General features: G+C 40.6%; 2 protein-coding genes across 5 annotated transcripts; one reads left to right on the top strand and one right to left on the bottom strand.

Moving 5' to 3' along the window:
• Nucleotides 1-394: 394 nt before the first annotated feature.
• trim24 (tripartite motif containing 24) lies at nucleotides 395-12,153 on the bottom strand. Of its 2 annotated transcripts, none has more exons than XM_007578158.2 (19): nucleotides 11,460-12,153; nucleotides 10,511-10,629; nucleotides 10,227-10,374; nucleotides 9,299-9,431; nucleotides 9,016-9,132; nucleotides 7,226-7,340; nucleotides 6,998-7,144; nucleotides 6,456-6,570; nucleotides 5,560-5,702; nucleotides 5,233-5,451; nucleotides 4,592-4,705; nucleotides 4,364-4,514; nucleotides 4,227-4,284; nucleotides 4,027-4,147; nucleotides 3,642-3,934; nucleotides 2,788-2,899; nucleotides 2,567-2,641; nucleotides 1,684-1,839; nucleotides 395-1,567 (listed from the first exon to the last, which is right to left on the bottom strand). In XM_007578158.2, exons 1-19 carry the CDS (start codon nucleotides 11,704-11,706, stop codon nucleotides 1,049-1,051), a joined length of 3,102 nt encoding a protein of 1,033 aa, XP_007578220.1. In that variant the 5' UTR covers nucleotides 11,707-12,153; the 3' UTR covers nucleotides 395-1,048. The 2 variants fall into 2 exon arrangements, with proteins under 2 accessions (XP_007578220.1, XP_007578202.1); XM_007578140.2 differs by having other exon boundaries at nucleotides 5,233-5,478; nucleotides 11,460-12,152.
• A 671-nt stretch (nucleotides 12,154-12,824) lies between these two features.
• On the top strand, nucleotides 12,825-18,390 carry LOC103156136 (3-oxo-5-beta-steroid 4-dehydrogenase-like). 3 transcript variants are annotated; one of them, XM_007578078.2, is made up of 10 exons: nucleotides 12,825-13,060; nucleotides 14,007-14,241; nucleotides 14,327-14,494; nucleotides 14,624-14,740; nucleotides 14,848-14,925; nucleotides 15,099-15,221; nucleotides 17,420-17,529; nucleotides 17,889-18,054; nucleotides 18,149-18,231; nucleotides 18,312-18,390. In XM_007578078.2, the coding sequence occupies exons 2-10, from the start codon at nucleotides 14,149-14,151 to the stop codon at nucleotides 18,352-18,354; spliced, it is 981 nt and encodes a 326-aa protein (XP_007578140.1). In that variant the 5' UTR covers nucleotides 12,825-13,060; nucleotides 14,007-14,148; the 3' UTR covers nucleotides 18,355-18,390. The 3 variants fall into 3 exon arrangements, with proteins under 3 accessions (XP_007578140.1, XP_016519352.1, XP_016519347.1); XM_016663861.1 differs by lacking the exon at nucleotides 12,825-13,060 and adding an exon at nucleotides 13,832-13,917; XM_016663866.1 differs by lacking the exons at nucleotides 12,825-13,060; nucleotides 14,624-14,740 and adding an exon at nucleotides 13,831-13,917.
• Nucleotides 18,391-18,763: the final 373 nt, after the last annotated feature.

The raw sequence follows: 18,763 nt of genomic DNA, 5'->3' as shown, positions 1-18,763 counted from the left end.
TCTGACTGAGGCATTGAATATCAGATCTCTTAAGTTGGGAGCGATAACAGTTGAGCAAATAACATCTAGGATTGCTGCAAGTTTGGGAAACTGGCAGCACAGAGTGAAGGGAAACAACCAATCAGCTTTTTCCCCCAATTTTGTTCAGCTCTAAGGTAATTTTTTTATATAACAAAATCAAAAGAGACCCAATAATTATTTAATATAAATGTAACCGATGCCATTTTCAGATTTTTACTTTGGCTAGATATGAAACAAAAGTTTTTTCATCCTCTTGTTAACAAAAAAAAATAAAAACCTGAATCAATTCATTTCTTCTTGAAGGGTTTCGTCCAAGTCATTGAACGCACTTAGATAAAGTTTGAATTGTTCTAAAAAAAAAAAACATTCATAATGAGAGATTATGCTCCTCCAATGAAAGCGCCTGTTTAGCTCTTCACCAGCAACAAACATTGCTGGTAAACACAAATGGCAACAAATGTTGCTATTTGTGTTTATATACATGTATATTGTACATATGCCACATTGTACAAAAATCTACAGTATTTAGCCATCCTATACTTGTGCTTTAATACTATAAATAAAAATAAAATACTACCGCAGAAGAGTTAATCTTGAACCAAAATGGCTAGAATGCATGGGTTATTGATATCAAGAGCATATTTCATGCATTGAAAGTCCAAATTTGGCGGGTTTTTTTTCCCTACTTCAGAAACTGTGCTTTCATTATTAAGACGCATTTACAGTAATTCATAACTTAAGCGCGATCCACAGAGAAGCTCACGTGTGTGTGGCTTTTCACAGTCGTCGTACATAAGAAAGAAACAAAGAGCTTGTTTACTGTCTTTGTTGTGCACCAGCAGCATAAACCGCCGTTAAGAGTCTGTCCCACGCAGCAGTGGCGGCAGCGACTCTGCTTCAAACTTTATAACTGCTTGGAGTTATAAAAAAGGATCTAATTGCATCTAATGGCGGCCAACGCCACGGCCATGACTCTGGAAGACTTCTCTGGTCTTTGATCTATCCTCCTGGAATCTGGGGGGTCTGTCTATCCCTGTTGCTCCGAGGCTGGATTCTCCGAAGTGTCCGGTGTGTCCTCGGCTTCGCCTGCAGGCAGCTGAGCCTTCTCGTCCTCGCCGCCATCTTTAGGTTCCGTGTCAGAAGCTGGGCAGCTTTCCGCCTGCTTACCGTCGATGCTCTCATCTGGCTTCGCCTCTTCTGCAGGAGGAACGCCTCCCTCTATGTCTGCAGTCGCTTCCTCTGTCTCCTTTTGAGTCATTTCGCTGCTTTCCTCCAGGTTCTCGCTCTCTGCCGGAGCCATCGGCTCTTCCTTAGGAACCATTCCGCCGTCTGTGTCTCCTGCAGGGCTTTGTGGTTTCTTGTCCTCCGCTGCGGCGGCGCTTTGCTCCATCGGCTGCTCCTCCTCTTCTTCGATCTCGTCCTCTAAAGGAGGGATCATCTGCTCCTCTCTCCCCCCTGGGAAGACCTTGTCTGGGTAGACGAGCTTCAGCTGCTCTTCGAAGTAATCCTCCAGGTACAAGCCGGCACTCCCAATCTCGGATGTCGCCTTGGAAAAGGTAGAGGGCAACTTTAAAGTTGAAGGAAGAAAAAAAAAAAAAAAAAAACACGAGAACGGAAGTAACATTACATTTTTTGCAACAGAGGACTGGAAGGGAGTCCCACCTTGTAGTACTTGGCACAGTTGAAAAATATGAGCCTGACGTCGGAAACGAACTCCTCCGGGCTTCCGTAGCACTCGTCCTCCTTTGACTGCAGTTTTTTCTTCACCATCGTCAAATCCATCGGCGTCTTTATTAGCTCCTTGTACCGCCGAGTTTCCTAAAAAAGAAGCACATCTCAGGTCTGCTGAACTTGTTTTTGGCTGCGTCTCCTCATGGTTTCTCCGCCATGTGGCGTAATCCAGGACTTTTACTTTTAGTACAAGTACAACAAGTCACTACGGATTTTGAATATAGCAAAAGAACAGGACAGATGGACAACTGAAGTTATCAATCGACTGGGCTGAAAGATGATGGAAAGTTCTGGACGGAAGAGCAGATGCCTCGGCAAATAAAGGGATGGATGACTGGGTTATGTAGATGGACATTTATGGACAGACGTATGAATGGATGAACAAATGGTGGGATGAATGGTTAGATAGCTGGTTAGACGGACGGACAGATGATGGGTTGGATGGATGAACTAATGGATAAATGAAGGGTTAACTGGAAGGATGGAGAGTTGATTGGTTGGACAAATGAAAATCGCCCTAACATAAATATAACTAACATAATAAATAAGACCTGATGTAGTAAATAGAAAAAAAATGACATGAACAGACAGAAAGACGGTTGGTTAGATGGAAAAACGAATGGATTAACAAACAAATGGATGGATGGACAAACATCTACCCATGGTTGGTTGGACAGTTGGATGAACAGATGAATCAATGAAAGGTTGACTGGACAGAATGACCGCGATTTCTCATAATGTAGACAGAATCCGTTCGTTCACAAACAATAATTAGTACAAATAAACTGCATGAATATCGACTGCGGCGGGTTACCGATGGAGACGCAGGGTGCTGGAAGTCTGTGCTGAAGTCGTTACTGAACAAGCGTAGCAGCAGCCGCTCGCATTTCTAGAATCAAGAAAAACATCACAGTCAAGAGACACTCCTTTATTTATCCTAAAAGAGTATATTCTTCATTAATGTATTGATAGGAAGAAGTGAGCAGCAGTGTTAAAATAGAGTGAAAATGGAAGTAGTAGAGGGTTTAAAAATACCCTTTTGTCCACGGAGGAGAAGTTTTCAGAGCCCGGCCCGCTGCCTCTGTCACAGTCGTACTCCATCTCTGGTGACTCTAGGTCCCGGCAGAACGAGCAAAACCACTCACCACTGAAGAGAAGGAAAGGCACAGAAAGATCATAGATGCTAAAAAGTGTGCTGCAAACGTTGGAGTGTGCTCAAACAAGGAGTCTTTCACCACAAAAATAACCAACACATTTTTACTGATGTTTCAATGGAATTACGATTGTTTTCAGTTGCTGGATGAACGCAGAAAAACAACCAGACACCAACACCTTTTGCAAAATGCTAAAGTTTTTATGCCAACATGAGACGTTTTTTCTGATGTATTGAAATTAATGTATTTTTGTATCACAAAATAACCAGATGTCTCTAGTGGAGGAAACCACAAAGAAGACGACACAGAGTAGTTGGATGATGATGCCGCAGCTTGTTTTTCAATTACTTATTGAAAATATTCACGTGTGATTTTAATTGCGTTTCTTATTTAATGGAAACGCCCCTATTGCAAAATTGTGCTTTTTGACATTAGCGGACAAAGTTTTGCACACATTTGCAATGGGAACGCAGCTATTGATGCTCTCCTATTTAACAAAGAAACTTTTGAGTGTCTACAAAATATACAAATCTGGTATAGATTTACCCTTAAATTATCTCAGTGGAGTGGAATAGAAAAAAAAAAAGCAGCACTTTTCAAATTTTTATAAGCAAAAACTTTTCAAAACCATATGAAAATTGTTGGTCAGATTGCTGACGTTTTCGACTGAGACATAGCAAAAGGTGACGGTTCATAAAAAAGTTTGATTCTTATAAAAGCCGATCTGTGTCTCACCTCGGCGACTCATTCAGAGCCGGAATGTGGCAGGAGAGGTGGAAAACTTTGGGGCACTTGTCACAGCAGAGCAGCTCCCCGCCGTTCTGACACACAGCGCACCAGTCCTCGTTGGGGTCGTCCTCTGGCTCCGGCTTCTTTTGTGGGTCCGGCTGCGACTGGGTCTGATTGCACTGGTCGACGGAGGTGGACGCCGGGGCCGTGGACGCCACCAGTCCCTTTGGCGTCGGCCGGGGCTTCGACTGAGCGCCGGTGCTGCTGTCTGGGAGGCTCGACCCGCCGCTGGATTGCACCTGTGGACGGCAACAACAAAAAGAATACGTCGTCAGCACGGCTGGGGGTGGAATTGCGTCTGGATTTGAAAGAACCGGACCACTTTGCTTACAAAACGAACTTCGTCCTCGTCCTCGGGTTCGTCCTTGATGACGATTACGGGCCCCGGAGACATCCTCCTCCTCCGCTTCGGCGCGGGGGCCGACAGAGGCGCTGACCTCCAGGACATCGACCTTCAGAGTGAAAATTGAAGATGCACTAAGATTCTGAGTTCTGCTCAGAAAACTCCTGATGAGTCCAACGCTTTCTTACCCCGCGGTTCTGTCAGAAGAGGACGGCTTCGCCAGCGGCGAGTTCTGCCCTCCGTGACCTGAAAGCAGCGTTTAAACAACTGGATGTCACATAAAAATAAATAACTTGAGATAAAGTTGGCAAACAAAAGCACAAACCTGTCACATGAGCAAACGAGCTGCTGCTTTTTTCTGAGCTTCCGGCTGCCATCCCCAAACCCATGTTGGGTTTGGGGATGGAGATGCTGACGGTGGGGACAGGCAGACCTGCTTCACTCCTCCTTAGGACGGACGACTCCGGCATGCATCTCTGAGGGACAAATTTTTATTTCAGTAAAGCCTGAATTAATACTTTTCACGTTCATGTTGGATTTTCCTGTTACCAACCTGGTGCAGAGCGGCCTGGGGAGCAGACAGAGGCTGCGAGAAGCGGGGAGCGCCCTGCGATATGTCGATGGGTTTAGGGGGGAACGCGTTGCTGTGGATTAGTTCTCGTAGAGACTAGAAGAAACGCACAAGAAAAAAAAAGGAGTTTATCCTCTATATGATACGACTCCTTTTTTTAATACCTCATTAAGTAAGAAAGAGGTTGAAAGACAAACACTGACTCATTTACAAATTCAGAAATGAGACATTTTAAAGGTATCACATGATAACTAAGTAGTTCACCTACTGATAGTGACACTATAATCATCAGTATGTCATAGTTTATATGGGCTGCTAAATGTGTCATTTTTACTTTGGAGAAAAGAAATAGATAAGATAAGGAAATGACACAAAATGTACTTCATTGAAGTACTGTACTTATGATAAATTTCCTATCTTAAGAACTAAAAATTGCCACTTTTCAGATTTTTTTTTTACTCGTCAAACAACTTTGAAATCAACGCATCATTTCCCTTCTGCTTCACAATTATGCATCACCTTCTAAAGGCTGCTTGTTTTCACATTGCCAAATTTGAAAACTTCTTCAAGGGGCATGAATAATTTCGGGAGAAACTGTACAAATGTACATCCACCAAAATTACCTGTGACGCTCCGTAGCCTGGGCTCTGAATCATGGACGCCGTAGGGCTCCTGGGGTTTGGATGGCTGTTCCCGTACCTGCGTCCAGGCTGCACCAAGCTGGGGGGAGCTTGGGAGGGAGAAGACCCCCCATGGATGGGTCTGGTAGGTGGAGGAGGGCCTGGAGGAGCTGAGAGCCTGACATTTTGATACCAGGACCAGTGGTTAGGAGGGGGCTGCCTCTGAGGATGGTGGGAGAGCTTGTCAACCTTGGACAAGGTGGTGATTCAACAGGTTAGCCTCTAGTGAAAATCTAGCATTTAAAATGAATAAAACAAAATTAATGTTACCTGCATTTGGAGCTGAGCTAGAGTGCTCTGTCGCTGCTGTGCTGCTGCGAGGGAAAGACCCCCGGTCGGGGCCTCGGGTCTGGGACCCTGCTGATGGTTGGGGATGGGTGGCCTCCCCGGACATCGCTCGACCACCAGCGAACCTGCAAGGAAACGACGACGACGACGACGAGGAGAAATTACCAACATGTTTCTATAACAGCTGCAGAGGAACACACATTCGGTTCTTTATTTCCGTTTCCATTCTGTTGGAATATAGGTTTTTCTCTCTACCGTCTCCAAGTGCAAAGGAAGGAATATTTCCCTTCTATAATACCAAAAGTAAATGTGTAAATAATTTATCACTTTTATCAGGCTTTGGATAATTATGTGAGAACAAAACATTTCAAAGATAAAAAAGGTGTGATAAATGAATGAAGAATTATTTTACTTTAATTTTTTTTTCTACACTTAGTTTTGTTTATATATATATAAAAAACACAACTGAAGAGTGAGAGGTGTGATGAAAATGATCTTAATCCAGTTTAAAAATTGCTACAGAATTCAAAACAACTTCTTCTGTGATGCGTTTTCCTTTAAATCTGTTTGGTTACTAAAAGCTCAGAAATAAAAAAAAAAGAGAGTAGTTGAAAAACAATAACAAAAAAACAACCATCATGTAGGTCAGATAAGATTAACACACTCTGACACACATAGAAAAAAGAACAAAATGTCTTGTAAACTAGATCTGGATGCATCCATGAGAAAACCCCACAGATAAAAACGTGAATTGACCTCACAAAGAACTGAATGTGATGACATGTAAACTTACATTCCTGTTTAGTTTTTTGTAACTTTAAGTCTCTGCTACTAAGACAGAAAAAAACAAAAACAAAAAAAACTAAAACAAGACATACCGAGGTCTACGTTTGAGGCCCAGAAGCCCGACCGGCACTGGAAGCGAACCGAGCTCTGCGGGACGATGGACGGGTTGTAGCTCGTTCTCATCAGGTAGTGGATCTGATAGAGGATCTGAGAGGCAGAGAGACAAGGATGTTAAAAACTAGAGATCAGGCATGACGGAGAGTTTTCTGCTGCAGCCCACAACTCTGAACGAGCATCTAAAACAACCCAAAGGTCCAGCACAATCCAAGCAGTGTTCAACAAGACAAAAGGAAAAAAACTAAACATCTAAATTCAGGGTGATTTATCTCATTCCCTCCACTAAATAAATGTTCCAGGTTAAAACTAATTTGCAACTGATTAATGGCTACAGTATACAGAATCTGAAAAAACACTGAAAGAACAACACACTCAAAACAGTCATTCATCCAAAACTGTACAAATAATTGCATTTAAGATGGAAACATTTTTTTTCCTGTGTATCTGCCTCAATGGGCATAGTTTTTGCTTCACCTAGTTCAAAATCTGTAAAATGGTCTATTAACAGAAACAGTACCAGTCTCTTGCAGTACAGCAGAGCCGTTCCGCTGTGACTCGCCGTCGCCCACTTGGTGAAGCTGATCACGTGATCCAGCTGCCTCGTCAGGGCGTTGATGTCGTCCTGCTGCTTCTTCAGAGCCAAATCGTGGTCCTTAGTAAGCGCCTGAGGGCGAGAGCGGCGTTCACTGAAACGTCACCAGAGGACGTCTGGTGGAAGAGGCTCAAAAGGGAAGCGCAAACACACCTCGAGCTGGTTTATCAGGATCTTTCCCTTCCTGTTGATCTCCATGATCAGGTTACAGATGGACTTCTTTATTTCGTTTGTCACAGCTTTCCGGTTTTCCTCCACTTGCTGCAGTCTGCGGAAGTTGAGACGGAGAGGGAATTTGGCATTGTGAATCCAAATTGACTCCTTGTGATTAACTAGGACTAAAACTGTCAGCTGTTCAGGTAACAATTTATTTGAAGGAGGGCGAATAGGACTGACATGACACTGTCATAAACATGACATGTCACATGTCATGAACATGACTAAATCTGACTGTTGTCATAAAGCGTCATTCGGTAAATCATGACTTTTAATACAAAGTTGACATTATTAAAAATGTCTTTCTTACGATAACTTGACATTACCCAAGACGTCGTCATCATGACAACTTGACATTACCCAAGACGTCGTCGTCATGACAACTTGACATTACCCAAGACGTCGTCGTCATGACAACTTGACATTACCCAAGACGTCGTCGTCATGACAACTTGACATTACCCAAGACGTCGTCGTCGTGACAACTTGACATTAAGCAAGACATTATAACTTATGAATGTAATAACAGGTGAATTTTAAAATGTTATTCTTATAAGACAGCATTAACAAGTCATGAACATTTTCAGCTACCTCAAGTAAAGTGGACCACACTTACTTGAGGTGACTGGAAATGTTCATGACTCTGTCATTAAAGCGATAGAGTAATGGCACTCAATGACATCTTCAGTACTAGTTTACTGTGATACACTTTAACAGAGGAGGATAATGTCACAATTATAATGGTCTCATGACAGCAAAAGGTATGTGTAAGAACAAGTGACTTGTTAATGCTGTCACACAAGGATAATATTTTAAAATTCACCTATTTCATTCATGACAAGTTTTAATATCTTGCTTAATGTCAAGTTGTCATGACAATGACGTTGTCTTGGGTAATGTCACGTTGTCATAACGAAGACATTTTTGACGAGGTTAATGTCAAGTTGACATTTTTAATAATGTCAACTTTGCATTAAAAGTGTCATGATTTACCGAATGACGCTTTATGACAACAGTCATAAATATTCATGAAGATTTATTCATCATCATGACAGGTGTTTATGACAGTGTCATGTCAGTCTTATTCACCCCCCTTCAAATAGAGTGTTACCGCTGTTTAAAATCAAATAAGTGAAATAAGAATAAGTGGATACTTTAAATGACTACTGTGGTCTCAAAATTATTCAACTCTTTTCTGCTTCCTTGAGGAAGAAGAAAGGCAAGATAGAACAACAGCAAGCAGACATTTAGCCTGGTTTTGTTTCACCGCGTCACATCAAACAATCCCAAAACCTCTTTGGCTAATTCATACATTTGTGACAAAATTAGAGCCTATTTTTCTTCGGCTTTTGGCTCAGTAGTTCTGTATGAGTTACTTCTACGCTTAATATGTATTTTACTAAAACCTGTCAGTTGTCAACAGCTTCCTCTTTCTCTCACATCTTCCTTTTCTGAACTTCAGCAACCTTTAAAAGCAGAATTCAGTCTAAAAATTAAACTTATCTTGCATAGTTTGGTTATTTAAAAAAATAAAAAATAATTTAGAACTTTGTGAAAAACCCAAATTTGCTGCTAGAGGTGATGTCTAACTGCTGATAGGGATTAAATTCAAGTCAAAGAAATTCCAACTGTAGCAACATTACAAACATTTTGTAACCAAAGCCCAGTGAATCAGAATGAATCCTTTTAAAGATGCGTTTGAAACCAGCCGTGTTGCAGAACTTTACCCGGAGTTGATACAGCTCGACACTTCTTCAATGGCTTTTCTCTTTTCCTGCAACTGCAGCGTCATGGTTTCCAAATACTGCTTATGGTTCCTGTACGCATCCTCCAAGAACTGGTAGCTAGACACAAAAAGAAAACAACAGCATGAGTGTAGGACTTTTTCTTTTTTTTTTTTTAAATATCTGTCATGATTAGTCCTGTTCGGTTTGTATATATCGCCGCATCCCATGTGCAAAAAAAAAAATCAGCACTTTTGCTAAATCATCAGCAGGAACGCAATGTTACTTGTGGTCCTTGTGTTTGAGGAGCTGGCAGTCTCGACACGTGAGCCGGTCGCACGTCTCGCAGAACAGCTTCAGCGGCTCCTGCTTGTGAACGTCGCAGAAGACGGGCTTCTGCGTGGAAACGCCTAGGGCCTCTGCGCAGGAGGAGAGCACAGGAGGATCCGCTCATGAGAAACATGAAGCCTGAACATTTACATTTCTTTCTTCTATCCAATTACTAATCTGTTAATCAAAACAATAGTAATCGACACATCAGGTTAGAGTAAGTCAGGAAGAAAAGGCCGAGCTTTTCATATCTTATTGGAAGTAGATGAGTCCTTAAAAAAAAAGCTGTTTTTTGCATGTTTGGCAATAAAATGTTTACTTTTGTTCTTTAAAAAGGGAAATGAATTATTTATTTGCACGTTTTATGCATTTCTTAAGCTTTAATAAAAATACTGCAGAATGTGCCAATTTATTTTATCCGATTAATCGTCAGAACGATAAATTACTTAAATAATCATTATTTTAGTAGATTGGAGAGAAGAAAACCAGCAACTATTTAATCAAACTTGGATAAATTACAACCAGCTACACACAGAGAAACAAAATGTCTGTTACCAGCAGATAAATATCACACTTTTAGATCTACTCAAATGCACAATTTGAGTAGTTGTGCATTTGTGCACAACAATTTGAATAATTGTGCACTGCTTGGTTTGAAACCGAGCCGACTGGACAGTAGCAATCTAATCAACATCAAAATATAAAAAAAGGAATACTGTGCTTGCTTGTTTTGCTTATGTCTCCCAGCTGTTGCTCCATATTGACATTAACCAGTCCAAAAAAAAACAAAAAAAAAAAAAAAACAGACAGTGCATTCATTCATAAAAAGAGCAAACGTCAAGAAGGATGAAGGACACAAATGATGCGATGCGTCTGCGCCCCACCTGGAGACATCTCCTCCTTCTGGCGTATGGTGTGGTCTCGGGTGAACTTCACCCTCTGGTGAGCCTCGATGCACGTCAAGCACAGGAACTCCACACACTCCACGCAGTAGCCCGTCGCCTCGGTGTTGTCGTCGCAGCTCATGCATACCTGGCAGAAGCAGAGGGACGCAGAGAAAAGAGAAAACAAAAGATGAGCGGGAAAGGCGCAGAATTTACAACAAATTTTTTTTTTTACGAGATGATCCGCTCAGACAAGGTCGGGGGAGGGGGCTGTGAGGCAGAACCTGGCTGGTTTTCTCCACTGTGCTGCTGGGCACCTCAGCGGAGTCCTTGACAAAGAAGTTGTCCAACACGTCGACCTCCCAGCATTCCTGTCCGCACACCGGACACCGAATGGAACCAACTATAGCAGGAAGCACATATTATTGTATTATTGGGTTTATTTAACCAGCAATACTACTGTAAATATTTATGTCACAATATTTTCTGGTGCTATTGTGATAACGATAAAGATGATAATTGTGATAACGATAAAGATGATAATATATATAAGGTTTATTACAGTGGTTTTTTTTGCCTGTGACTGAATGGAACAGCATTCACTGCACCACAAACACACACACTGTTCTTTAAAAACATTCTCATTTAAGATAAGCTTCTTCAGGATGCCACTTTTTTTTTTAAGTGTTTTTTATATGCATAAACTGAACACAGTAACTGCATTCATCATGTTTTTGGATTTACTGATACTTATCGATGCTCTCGTTGAAAAATCAGTGTAGAAAACAGCAGCATTTGCGATCACACTGTCAGTTTAGTTTTTTATTAACTCTCAATAATTTATCATCAAGATAAATCAAAACACTTTTTCGACGATAAATGATAAACGATACAATAAATGCTCACCCCTACGTCAGAGTGAGGCGGTATGATCTGAGGTCCTAAAATTATTCAGAAATGGCAAAATCATCAGCCTCCACATACTCAAAACTTATTTTTACAACTTTACATTAATGCACCACTTTCTATCCATCACATCCAATTTGTTACTGCAGTTTGGAGTAAAACCGCACGAGTAATAATTTGATTTTCAATGAAATACTGATATTACATATTGTGTATTGTTATTTTGGCTTTAAAGTCAGGCAGATTAATGGACATATCTTGTCATAACACGTAGTTAAAGGGTGATAAAACTGAGCTCCGTCTCTGTGGGTGAGTGAATATTATCACCTGGACCGTGCGGGTCCCGCCTCGGCTCGGCGCTCCTCAACGGGGGAGGCAGGCACCTCCGGCAGAAGGAGTGCAAACACGGCAGCAGTTTGGGCTCCCTGTTGTGGAAACTCAGCTTGCAGATGGGACATGTGTCCATGAGCCCGAAGGCGCCCAACTGTTTCACCTTCTCTTCCCCTGCGGGCAAACTTTCAGCCTCGTTCTCCACGATGATGACGAGGTCGTCGTTATCGACACTTTCATCCATTTCTGTCACGTCACGATAACTCCAGCCGGTTAATCAATGTAGCTAGCCCTTCGCCTAGCATCGAAAAGATAGCCTTTTGTTTCACTCATTTGGATTAAAAGAGCAAGATAACATTGCATATAGCGGCATTTTCAATCCTGAGTGAATTAATTGAAATAGTAAATCATAAAATAAAAAGGAAACAACACGAATTAGCTTATTGCAGCTCGTTTGTAAAGCTAAATTAGCAATGTAGCTTACTTCAAACGCATAAACGTTAGACAAAAACACTATTTCCACTTTGTGGCGGTTATTTTTTTTTAACTGCAAAACAAAGAATCCAGTAGTCCCATATGTACGGAAAATAGGTTAGACGCAAGATATTTTCGGCTCACACGTCCATTAGGGATCGGCTAGCCTCCTTGCTTTCTTTTTTTTCCCTCAAAACACTGGCGATGCGTCTTTAGTGGCCGAGTCGGATTGAAATACCGGCTCTTCGAGGTGAACGATGAAAGCCGGTGTTCGTTGGATTCTTAAGGGCTTGGACCACATGAGTGGTCTGAAACATTTCCTTTGAAGTTTATAGTTACTTGCTTAGAAAGGTTCTAATAGTAAATACACACTAATAAAAGGGTGTGAAACGACGAAAGAGCTCTTTCAGTGAAGCCATTTAATTCGGATCCCCAAAACTATCCGTAATTCCCATCACACCAAAACCACAGTACTTGAATCATACGGCGCAGCTGGATTTTGCAGCTACGGTGTCCCACTAAGGACAAACTATGCATTAAAGTCAATAGCTTTAAATTAATCAATCTCCTACACACGTATATGCGGAGTATAGGCGAAGCTGGGTAATCGGCGAAATAGATGAGAGACCGAAAAAAACAGATTAAAGGAAAGAAAGCATTAGTACAGAAGGCTGCCAAATGTGAAAGACTCACAGACATATTTTCCAACAAACTATATAATGTTAGGTTTAATTTAAGTACAATATTAATCATGACGCTTATAGTACATTATACCAGGGGTGCCCAAAATCGGTCCTCGAGGGCCGGCATCCTGCATGTTTTAGTTCTCTCCCTAGTGATAGTAACAACCTCCTCAGCAAGTCAATGTTCTCCTTAGACCTTCTAACGAGCCATAATTTGATGCAGGTGTGCTCAACCAGGGAGAGAACTAAAACGTGCAGGATACCGGCCGTCGAGGACCGACCTTGGGCACCCCTGCATTATGCTATGCTAGCTAGGCAAAGATAATTAGGTCTCTGAATCACTAACACCATGTTCAACTTAAAACAGTAAGGTGGGCCTAAAAAAAATCACTTATATATATATGCCTGGCATTCATATGCTTATCTGCATTCTAAGCAGAGGTGGGTAGTAACTTATTACTTTACTAAGTTAATTGAGCAAGTTTCTGGACAAGCTTTGTTCTGCTCTTAGTTTCTCTCTGCGAATTCTCCTGACATTTGAAGGTGATAAAGATACAATAACCTGTATATTGTCAATAGTTTTTGAAATATATATATATATATTTGGAGAAGTGTTTTTTTTTTCTAGTGTGGTTTTATATTTTGTAATTGTTTTTACATTTTTGTTTTTAAAAATATTTGTCTGTGAAATACAAAACTTTCCATATAACTTTATACTTTATGTTCTTCTGCCATCATGTATGAATTTTAAATGAGATGCTCTGATCAGTTATTCAGAAATTGTGTAGCATTTCAAGTTGTTCCTTGAACAACATGTAAAATATATTGAAGTAGTGCTACTCTATTTTATGGATACTACATTCTGACCCTAATGTATTTTTCAAATTTTTGCATGCTTTAAAATGTCGACATTTTTCAAAATCATTTTATTGTATTTGAATGCATTAAAATCGACGCTATGTACCAGTTACATTTTCTAATAAAAGTTTTCTGATAATATCTCTTATTTATATAAAATTATAGCAGAGTAAAACATTTTATAATTACTTCTACCTTGGTAGTCCTTAATGTAATTAATACAGGTCAAGTTTGAGCTTTGACGAACGTAAAAACTGAGCTGAAAATAAACAAATTGTCGGTTGGTTTATGTCAGCAAACGGACCTCCAACGTCCGCTGAACGTCCGCAAGCGCTGTTCAGCGGACGTTAATTTCATTTAATTTCTCTTCATTTTAATTTCGTCGTTTCATTCATTTCATTTCGTTTTGACCCTCGGCGAACGTTCGTGGCAAGAATCAGGTGACTGAACGTTCAGTGCGAGCATGGCTCGTCCCGTTTGCTTAGGCAATGTGTCAGATACGTCAGCTTTATCAAGTCTGTTTGTGCAGGGGAGGCTGGCCGCTTTGTCTGGGAGGAGTTATTTGCCTGATCTTAAGAGGAGAAAAACTACTCTGCAGTTGGTGTGATTGGCACACCATTGTTGAAGGCTGTAGCTCTACATACAGTGTTCAGGAAAACCTTTGATCAAATATGGCACTGACACCCAAAAACCACTCAGTTCCTTTGAGTGATGGAAACAGCATACCTTTGATTGGACTGGGCACCTATTCGAATCCTCAAAACGTAAGATTGTTATGTTATCCGACAGTTTAGCACCGTGATGTTTCCTTTAAGATTGTGTACTCATGGAGAATACATTTATTGACAGACTCCCAAAGGAACCGCCTTGGCAGCTGTCAAACGGGCCATCGAGGTCGGATACAGACACATTGATGGAGCCTTGATCTACTGCAATGAGGACGAGGTGGGTCAAGCAATCCGAGAGAAAATTGCAGATGGGACTGTAAAGAGAGAGGACATCTTCTACTGTGGAAAGGTTTGCCTGTTTTCCACATTTTCCACCTTCAGGATAATGTTCATGGTCACAGATATTACCTATACTGAACAACTAACACCCTTTTTGTTATTTGTTGTTTTTTGGGGGGGTCACACTGATTTTTCATAGTTGTGGAACACATTCCATCCTCCTGAGTTGGTACGACCTACTTTGGAGAAAACCCTGAAGGAATTACAGCTGGATTATGTGGACCTGTACATTATAGAAATGCCCACTGCTTTCAGGGTTCGGAACATGTTTTGTGATATGTATAGGGTCAAAAATCTTATTTTTGAGTTTTTTGTTTTGTTTTGCTTTTTTACCTAATTGAAAGTTTCTGTTAATGTTTGAAGCCAGGAGATACGTTCTACCCACAAGATGAGAATGGGAAGTGCGCTTATCACAAGACAGACCTTTGTGCTACATGGGAGGTGAGAAATCCTTGTCATCTATTTCATTCATACGTATGGTCCAAATTTGAGACTGTAAAAGACAATAGTTTATAGCAGTTACAAGACAGAGATCCAAGGTCAAAGTAAGAAGCTTGTCATCAGGATTTATGATCTTTGTTTCTATAAAAATGTTTATTTTATGTCTTGAACAGGCTATGGAAGCTTGTAAGGACGCTGGGCTGGCAAAGTCAATCGGCGTATCCAACTTCAACAAGCGCCAGCTGGAGCTGATCCTCAACAAACCTGGGCTGAAACATAAACCAGTCACAAACCAGGTACTCCATCATAGCACTGATAAAAATAGATTGAAATTTTTGAAGATGGGAAGCAGGGGCGATTCTAGGATATCATCTTTAGGGATGCTTAGCCCCCAGCAGGGCTAAGACCCATGAGAAGAAATTTGTTGGTGCAGTTTTCTAAATCTAACTGCATATTTACATATATTCACAAACATTAATGAGAGACAAGCATTTGTGGAGTGACACAGTCCTAGTGTGGTCTGCTCCCCTGGAAATTTAAATAATATCTACTCAAAACTATGCATTTCCACTCATTTGAAGAACATTTTTACTAAATTCATAGGATTAATAAACCTAAAACCAGTTTATTATCAAGGTAAGAAGGTCAGGTTAATGATTAATTTTCACAAGTCGTTGACCTGACCTTTATTTGAAAATCATACTTAGAAATTGCACTACCCTTATTTTTACCTGAACATTATGCGGGTGCTGGCCTTTTTCCTTTAAACAAGAATGAATGTCCTTCTATGGAAAAGTGGAAATTATGAGTGAGTTTTACTATTTCAGTTCACAGTTCACGAAGTGGACCCATCACAGTTTCAGTATAAAACACCTTTCTTTTCACAGACAAAGAAACAGCCTGACGCTGACATTCTGCACTGTTCTTTAGTTGTACCTTATTTAAGTGACTCCAGAGAGGTTTGGGAAATTAATTACAAAACACAACAGTCAATCAATCAATCAATCAAATTTTATTTGTATAGCACATTTCAGCAGCAAGGCATTTCAAAGTGCTTTACATAATTAAAATAAAAACAGCATGTGAGAAAGAGATTTAAAAAGCATAATTAAAACGTAAACAGTGAGAAAGAGAAATAAAAAGCTGTAGAACTTTAGTTGTCACTAATCAAACTTAAAAAAAAGGGCAACAAGAGTAATTAACAAGGCAAAGGACCAGCCCCTGCACCCACACACATTTCCATCAATACCCCTGCTGCTGTCCCCCCTCTGCCCCCTCAGAGTCCTTCAACCCCATGCGAGTCTCCTTCCTTTCTCTCCTACTCTGTGATCCTCCCTCCACTCTTCAGCAAGCCTCCTCTACGGTAAACATCACCCCTGAAGATGTTAGAAGACACCCGGTGAGACTCCACCCTGGAAAGCTTGTGACATCCAGCTCTGTGGAGTCCTCCAGCATATCTTCAACATGAGCCAGCATCTACAGAGGGTCCCCTGTGATGTAGAAAACACCCCGCATTGTTCCGCTGCCGAAGACACAGCGTCCTTGTGACTCCAAGGATTATATGTGGCGCTGACCCTGGAGTCTTGTCCTGGAGCAGCTCTGGCCTCTGGTCCAACCACGTCCTACCAGCCCAAACTTGGAGCTTAGGAAGCCATTATCTTCCTGCTCAACTGTGTATACACTCACCTGAACTAGCCGGCAAGCACAGTGAGAACAATGTTGTTTTGGCTTCTCCAGTGCATTCAACATCATCCGTTCAACTCTAATGGATGAGAAGCTGATGGTGATGCAGGTGCATCTTCTCCTTGTGTCCTGGATTGTGGACTATCTGACTGGCAGACCACAGTTTGTTCGCTTGCGACACTGTGTGTCAGAAACACAGGGACTCCACAAAGAACTGTCCTCTCTCCCTTCATCTTCACCCTATATAAAACCAACTTCAGCTTTTGCACTGTGTCCGCCTGTCGTCCATCTGTCCAATGCATAAATAGGTAAATAAAATCAGTAATAAACAGTGATCACCCATACTTAACTATAGAGGGAACTGTTACAAATGGACAAGCACATATTCAACCATTACAAATGCCAGGTACTACACCTCTGCATACTGCCGGCTGTTCTAATAAAACATAAAGCAAATAAGGAAACAAACTTGTTTCTGAAGATACAAAGAATTAAATAAATGTGTACCATATAGAACACTAAATATTGGTAAGTCAGTACGATTTTATTATAAACACCCCTCATATGTGATGGATAACATTGTAAGTAAATAACTAACCAGTAGATAGCCATTAATTAAGCTTTAAACAGTTTACAATCCATTATTAAGCAGTTATAGTGCATTACTAAAAAGTAGAGGCAGTACATTTCTCCAATATAAATACTTGAGTGTCAATATGTGGACAGTCTAATACCAGGGTTACTAAATAAAGCATTTTCTAATTTCCAAACAAAAATTTTTTTTATTTATTTATTTATTTTTTAAACACAGGTTGAATGTCACCCGTATTTCACCCAGCCAAAGTTGCGTGAATACTGTCAGGAGAAGAACATTGTGATTGTTGGTTACAGCCCACTTGGGACAAATAGGGATCCATCGTGGTGAGAACTTTTTTTTTTATTATTGTTTATAATAGTGAATAATGCATTGTTCTGTTTACAAAAAAAAAAAAAAACTAAGCTCGCCCCATAGATATATTTAAATTAATAAACACTTTCATTCATAAAGTGGGGATGAGAAACAACGTTCTAACTGTGACTATCAGGTCAGTAGTGGCAGCACTGGTCTGCCTACATCTCCCATAATGCTGTGCGGTTCTGGATCGGAGTGCGGTGAAATTATCGAATAGTCTATCAGACGATAGACACGTGACATTAATCACGTGTCTATCGTCCACATGTCCACGTAATACTGTCTGAAACAGGTTGCTTATAGTATCATCTTCTTTTTTTTTAAACAGGGTAAACTTAGAATGTCCCCCAATGTTAGAAGACCAGCTTCTGACCTCAATTGCCAAAAAGTACAAAAAGACCACAGCGCAGGTGTGCCTTAGGTTCAACATGCAGAGAGGAGTGGTTGTCATCCCGAAGAGCTTCAACCTTGATCGCATTAAGGACAACTTCCAGGTATACTTGCATTACTTCTGTTTATTGACGAATCCAAACTGGTTAAAAACAAGATGCAAGGAATTAAGTTCTGGCTGATTTCTCAAAACTGCAGGTTTTCGACTTCTCTCTGTCAGAGGAGGAGATGAAGGCGATCGAGGGGCTGAACAAGAACATTCGCTTTGTGGTGCTCCCCTTGTAAGTATGTCATTAATGAAACTTAAATTTTTGCCTTTTTTGAACACAATATTCATATTTCTTTTTTACTGACTCAACAGTTGGGCTGATCATCCAGAGTACCCCTTTCATGAGGAATACTGACATCCCAAACATTGAATAAAAATATTCAAAGCAGGACTATTGATGTCTTATTGATTCAACTTAACCTGGGGATATTTTTTTTCTTGCACATTCAACGCACAATTCCTCAATCCCACTCTGCAAATGCAAACATATATATATATATATTTGGAGCTCTGGCATAAATTCAATTAGTTCAAAAATGATAACCGAGAAAAACTATGTTTATCTTCCATTGTAGTGAAGCTTTTCCATTTATTGAGGCAAATGGTCTTACAAAATGCCCAAATCTCACAAATATATTATTTAAGTCTTCATTTGTAATTTGGATCCTGTGTGGAATAACCTTGTGAGAATCCAATTCTTGTCTTTAACCTGGAAAATGAAATGTACAAATAAATTAATAAAAGCCCAAAACGAATGCAGCATC

This window comes from Poecilia formosa, unplaced genomic scaffold, assembly GCF_000485575.1.
Source record: "Poecilia formosa unplaced genomic scaffold, Poecilia_formosa-5.1.2 Scaffold9, whole genome shotgun sequence".
NCBI lineage: Eukaryota > Metazoa > Chordata > Actinopteri > Cyprinodontiformes > Poeciliidae > Poecilia > Poecilia formosa.
The sequence above is the reverse complement of the archived record's forward strand: the minus strand, read 5'-3'. Positions and strand labels throughout refer to the sequence as shown.

Coding starts and splice junctions, on each gene's coding strand:
- LOC103156136 (XM_007578078.2), top strand. CDS start 14,149: ATGGCACTGACACCCAAAAACCACTCAGTTCCTTTGAGTGATGGAAAC. Junction 14,495..14,623: donor ACATCTTCTACTGTGGAAAG/GTTTGCCTGTTT, acceptor GATTTTTCATAG/TTGTGGAACACATTCCATCC. Junction 14,741..14,847: donor AAATGCCCACTGCTTTCAGG/GTTCGGAACATG, acceptor TAATGTTTGAAG/CCAGGAGATACGTTCTACCC.
- trim24 (XM_007578140.2), bottom strand. CDS start 11,706: ATGGATGAAAGTGTCGATAACGACGACCTCGTCATCATCGTGGAGAAC. Junction 9,432..10,226: donor GAAGGAGGAGATGTCTCCAG/GTGGGGCGCAGA, acceptor CCTCCTGCGCAG/AGGCCCTAGGCGTTTCCACG. Junction 3,935..4,026: donor ACGAGGACGAAGTTCGTTTT/GTAAGCAAAGTG, acceptor TGCCGTCCACAG/GTGCAATCCAGCGGCGGGTC.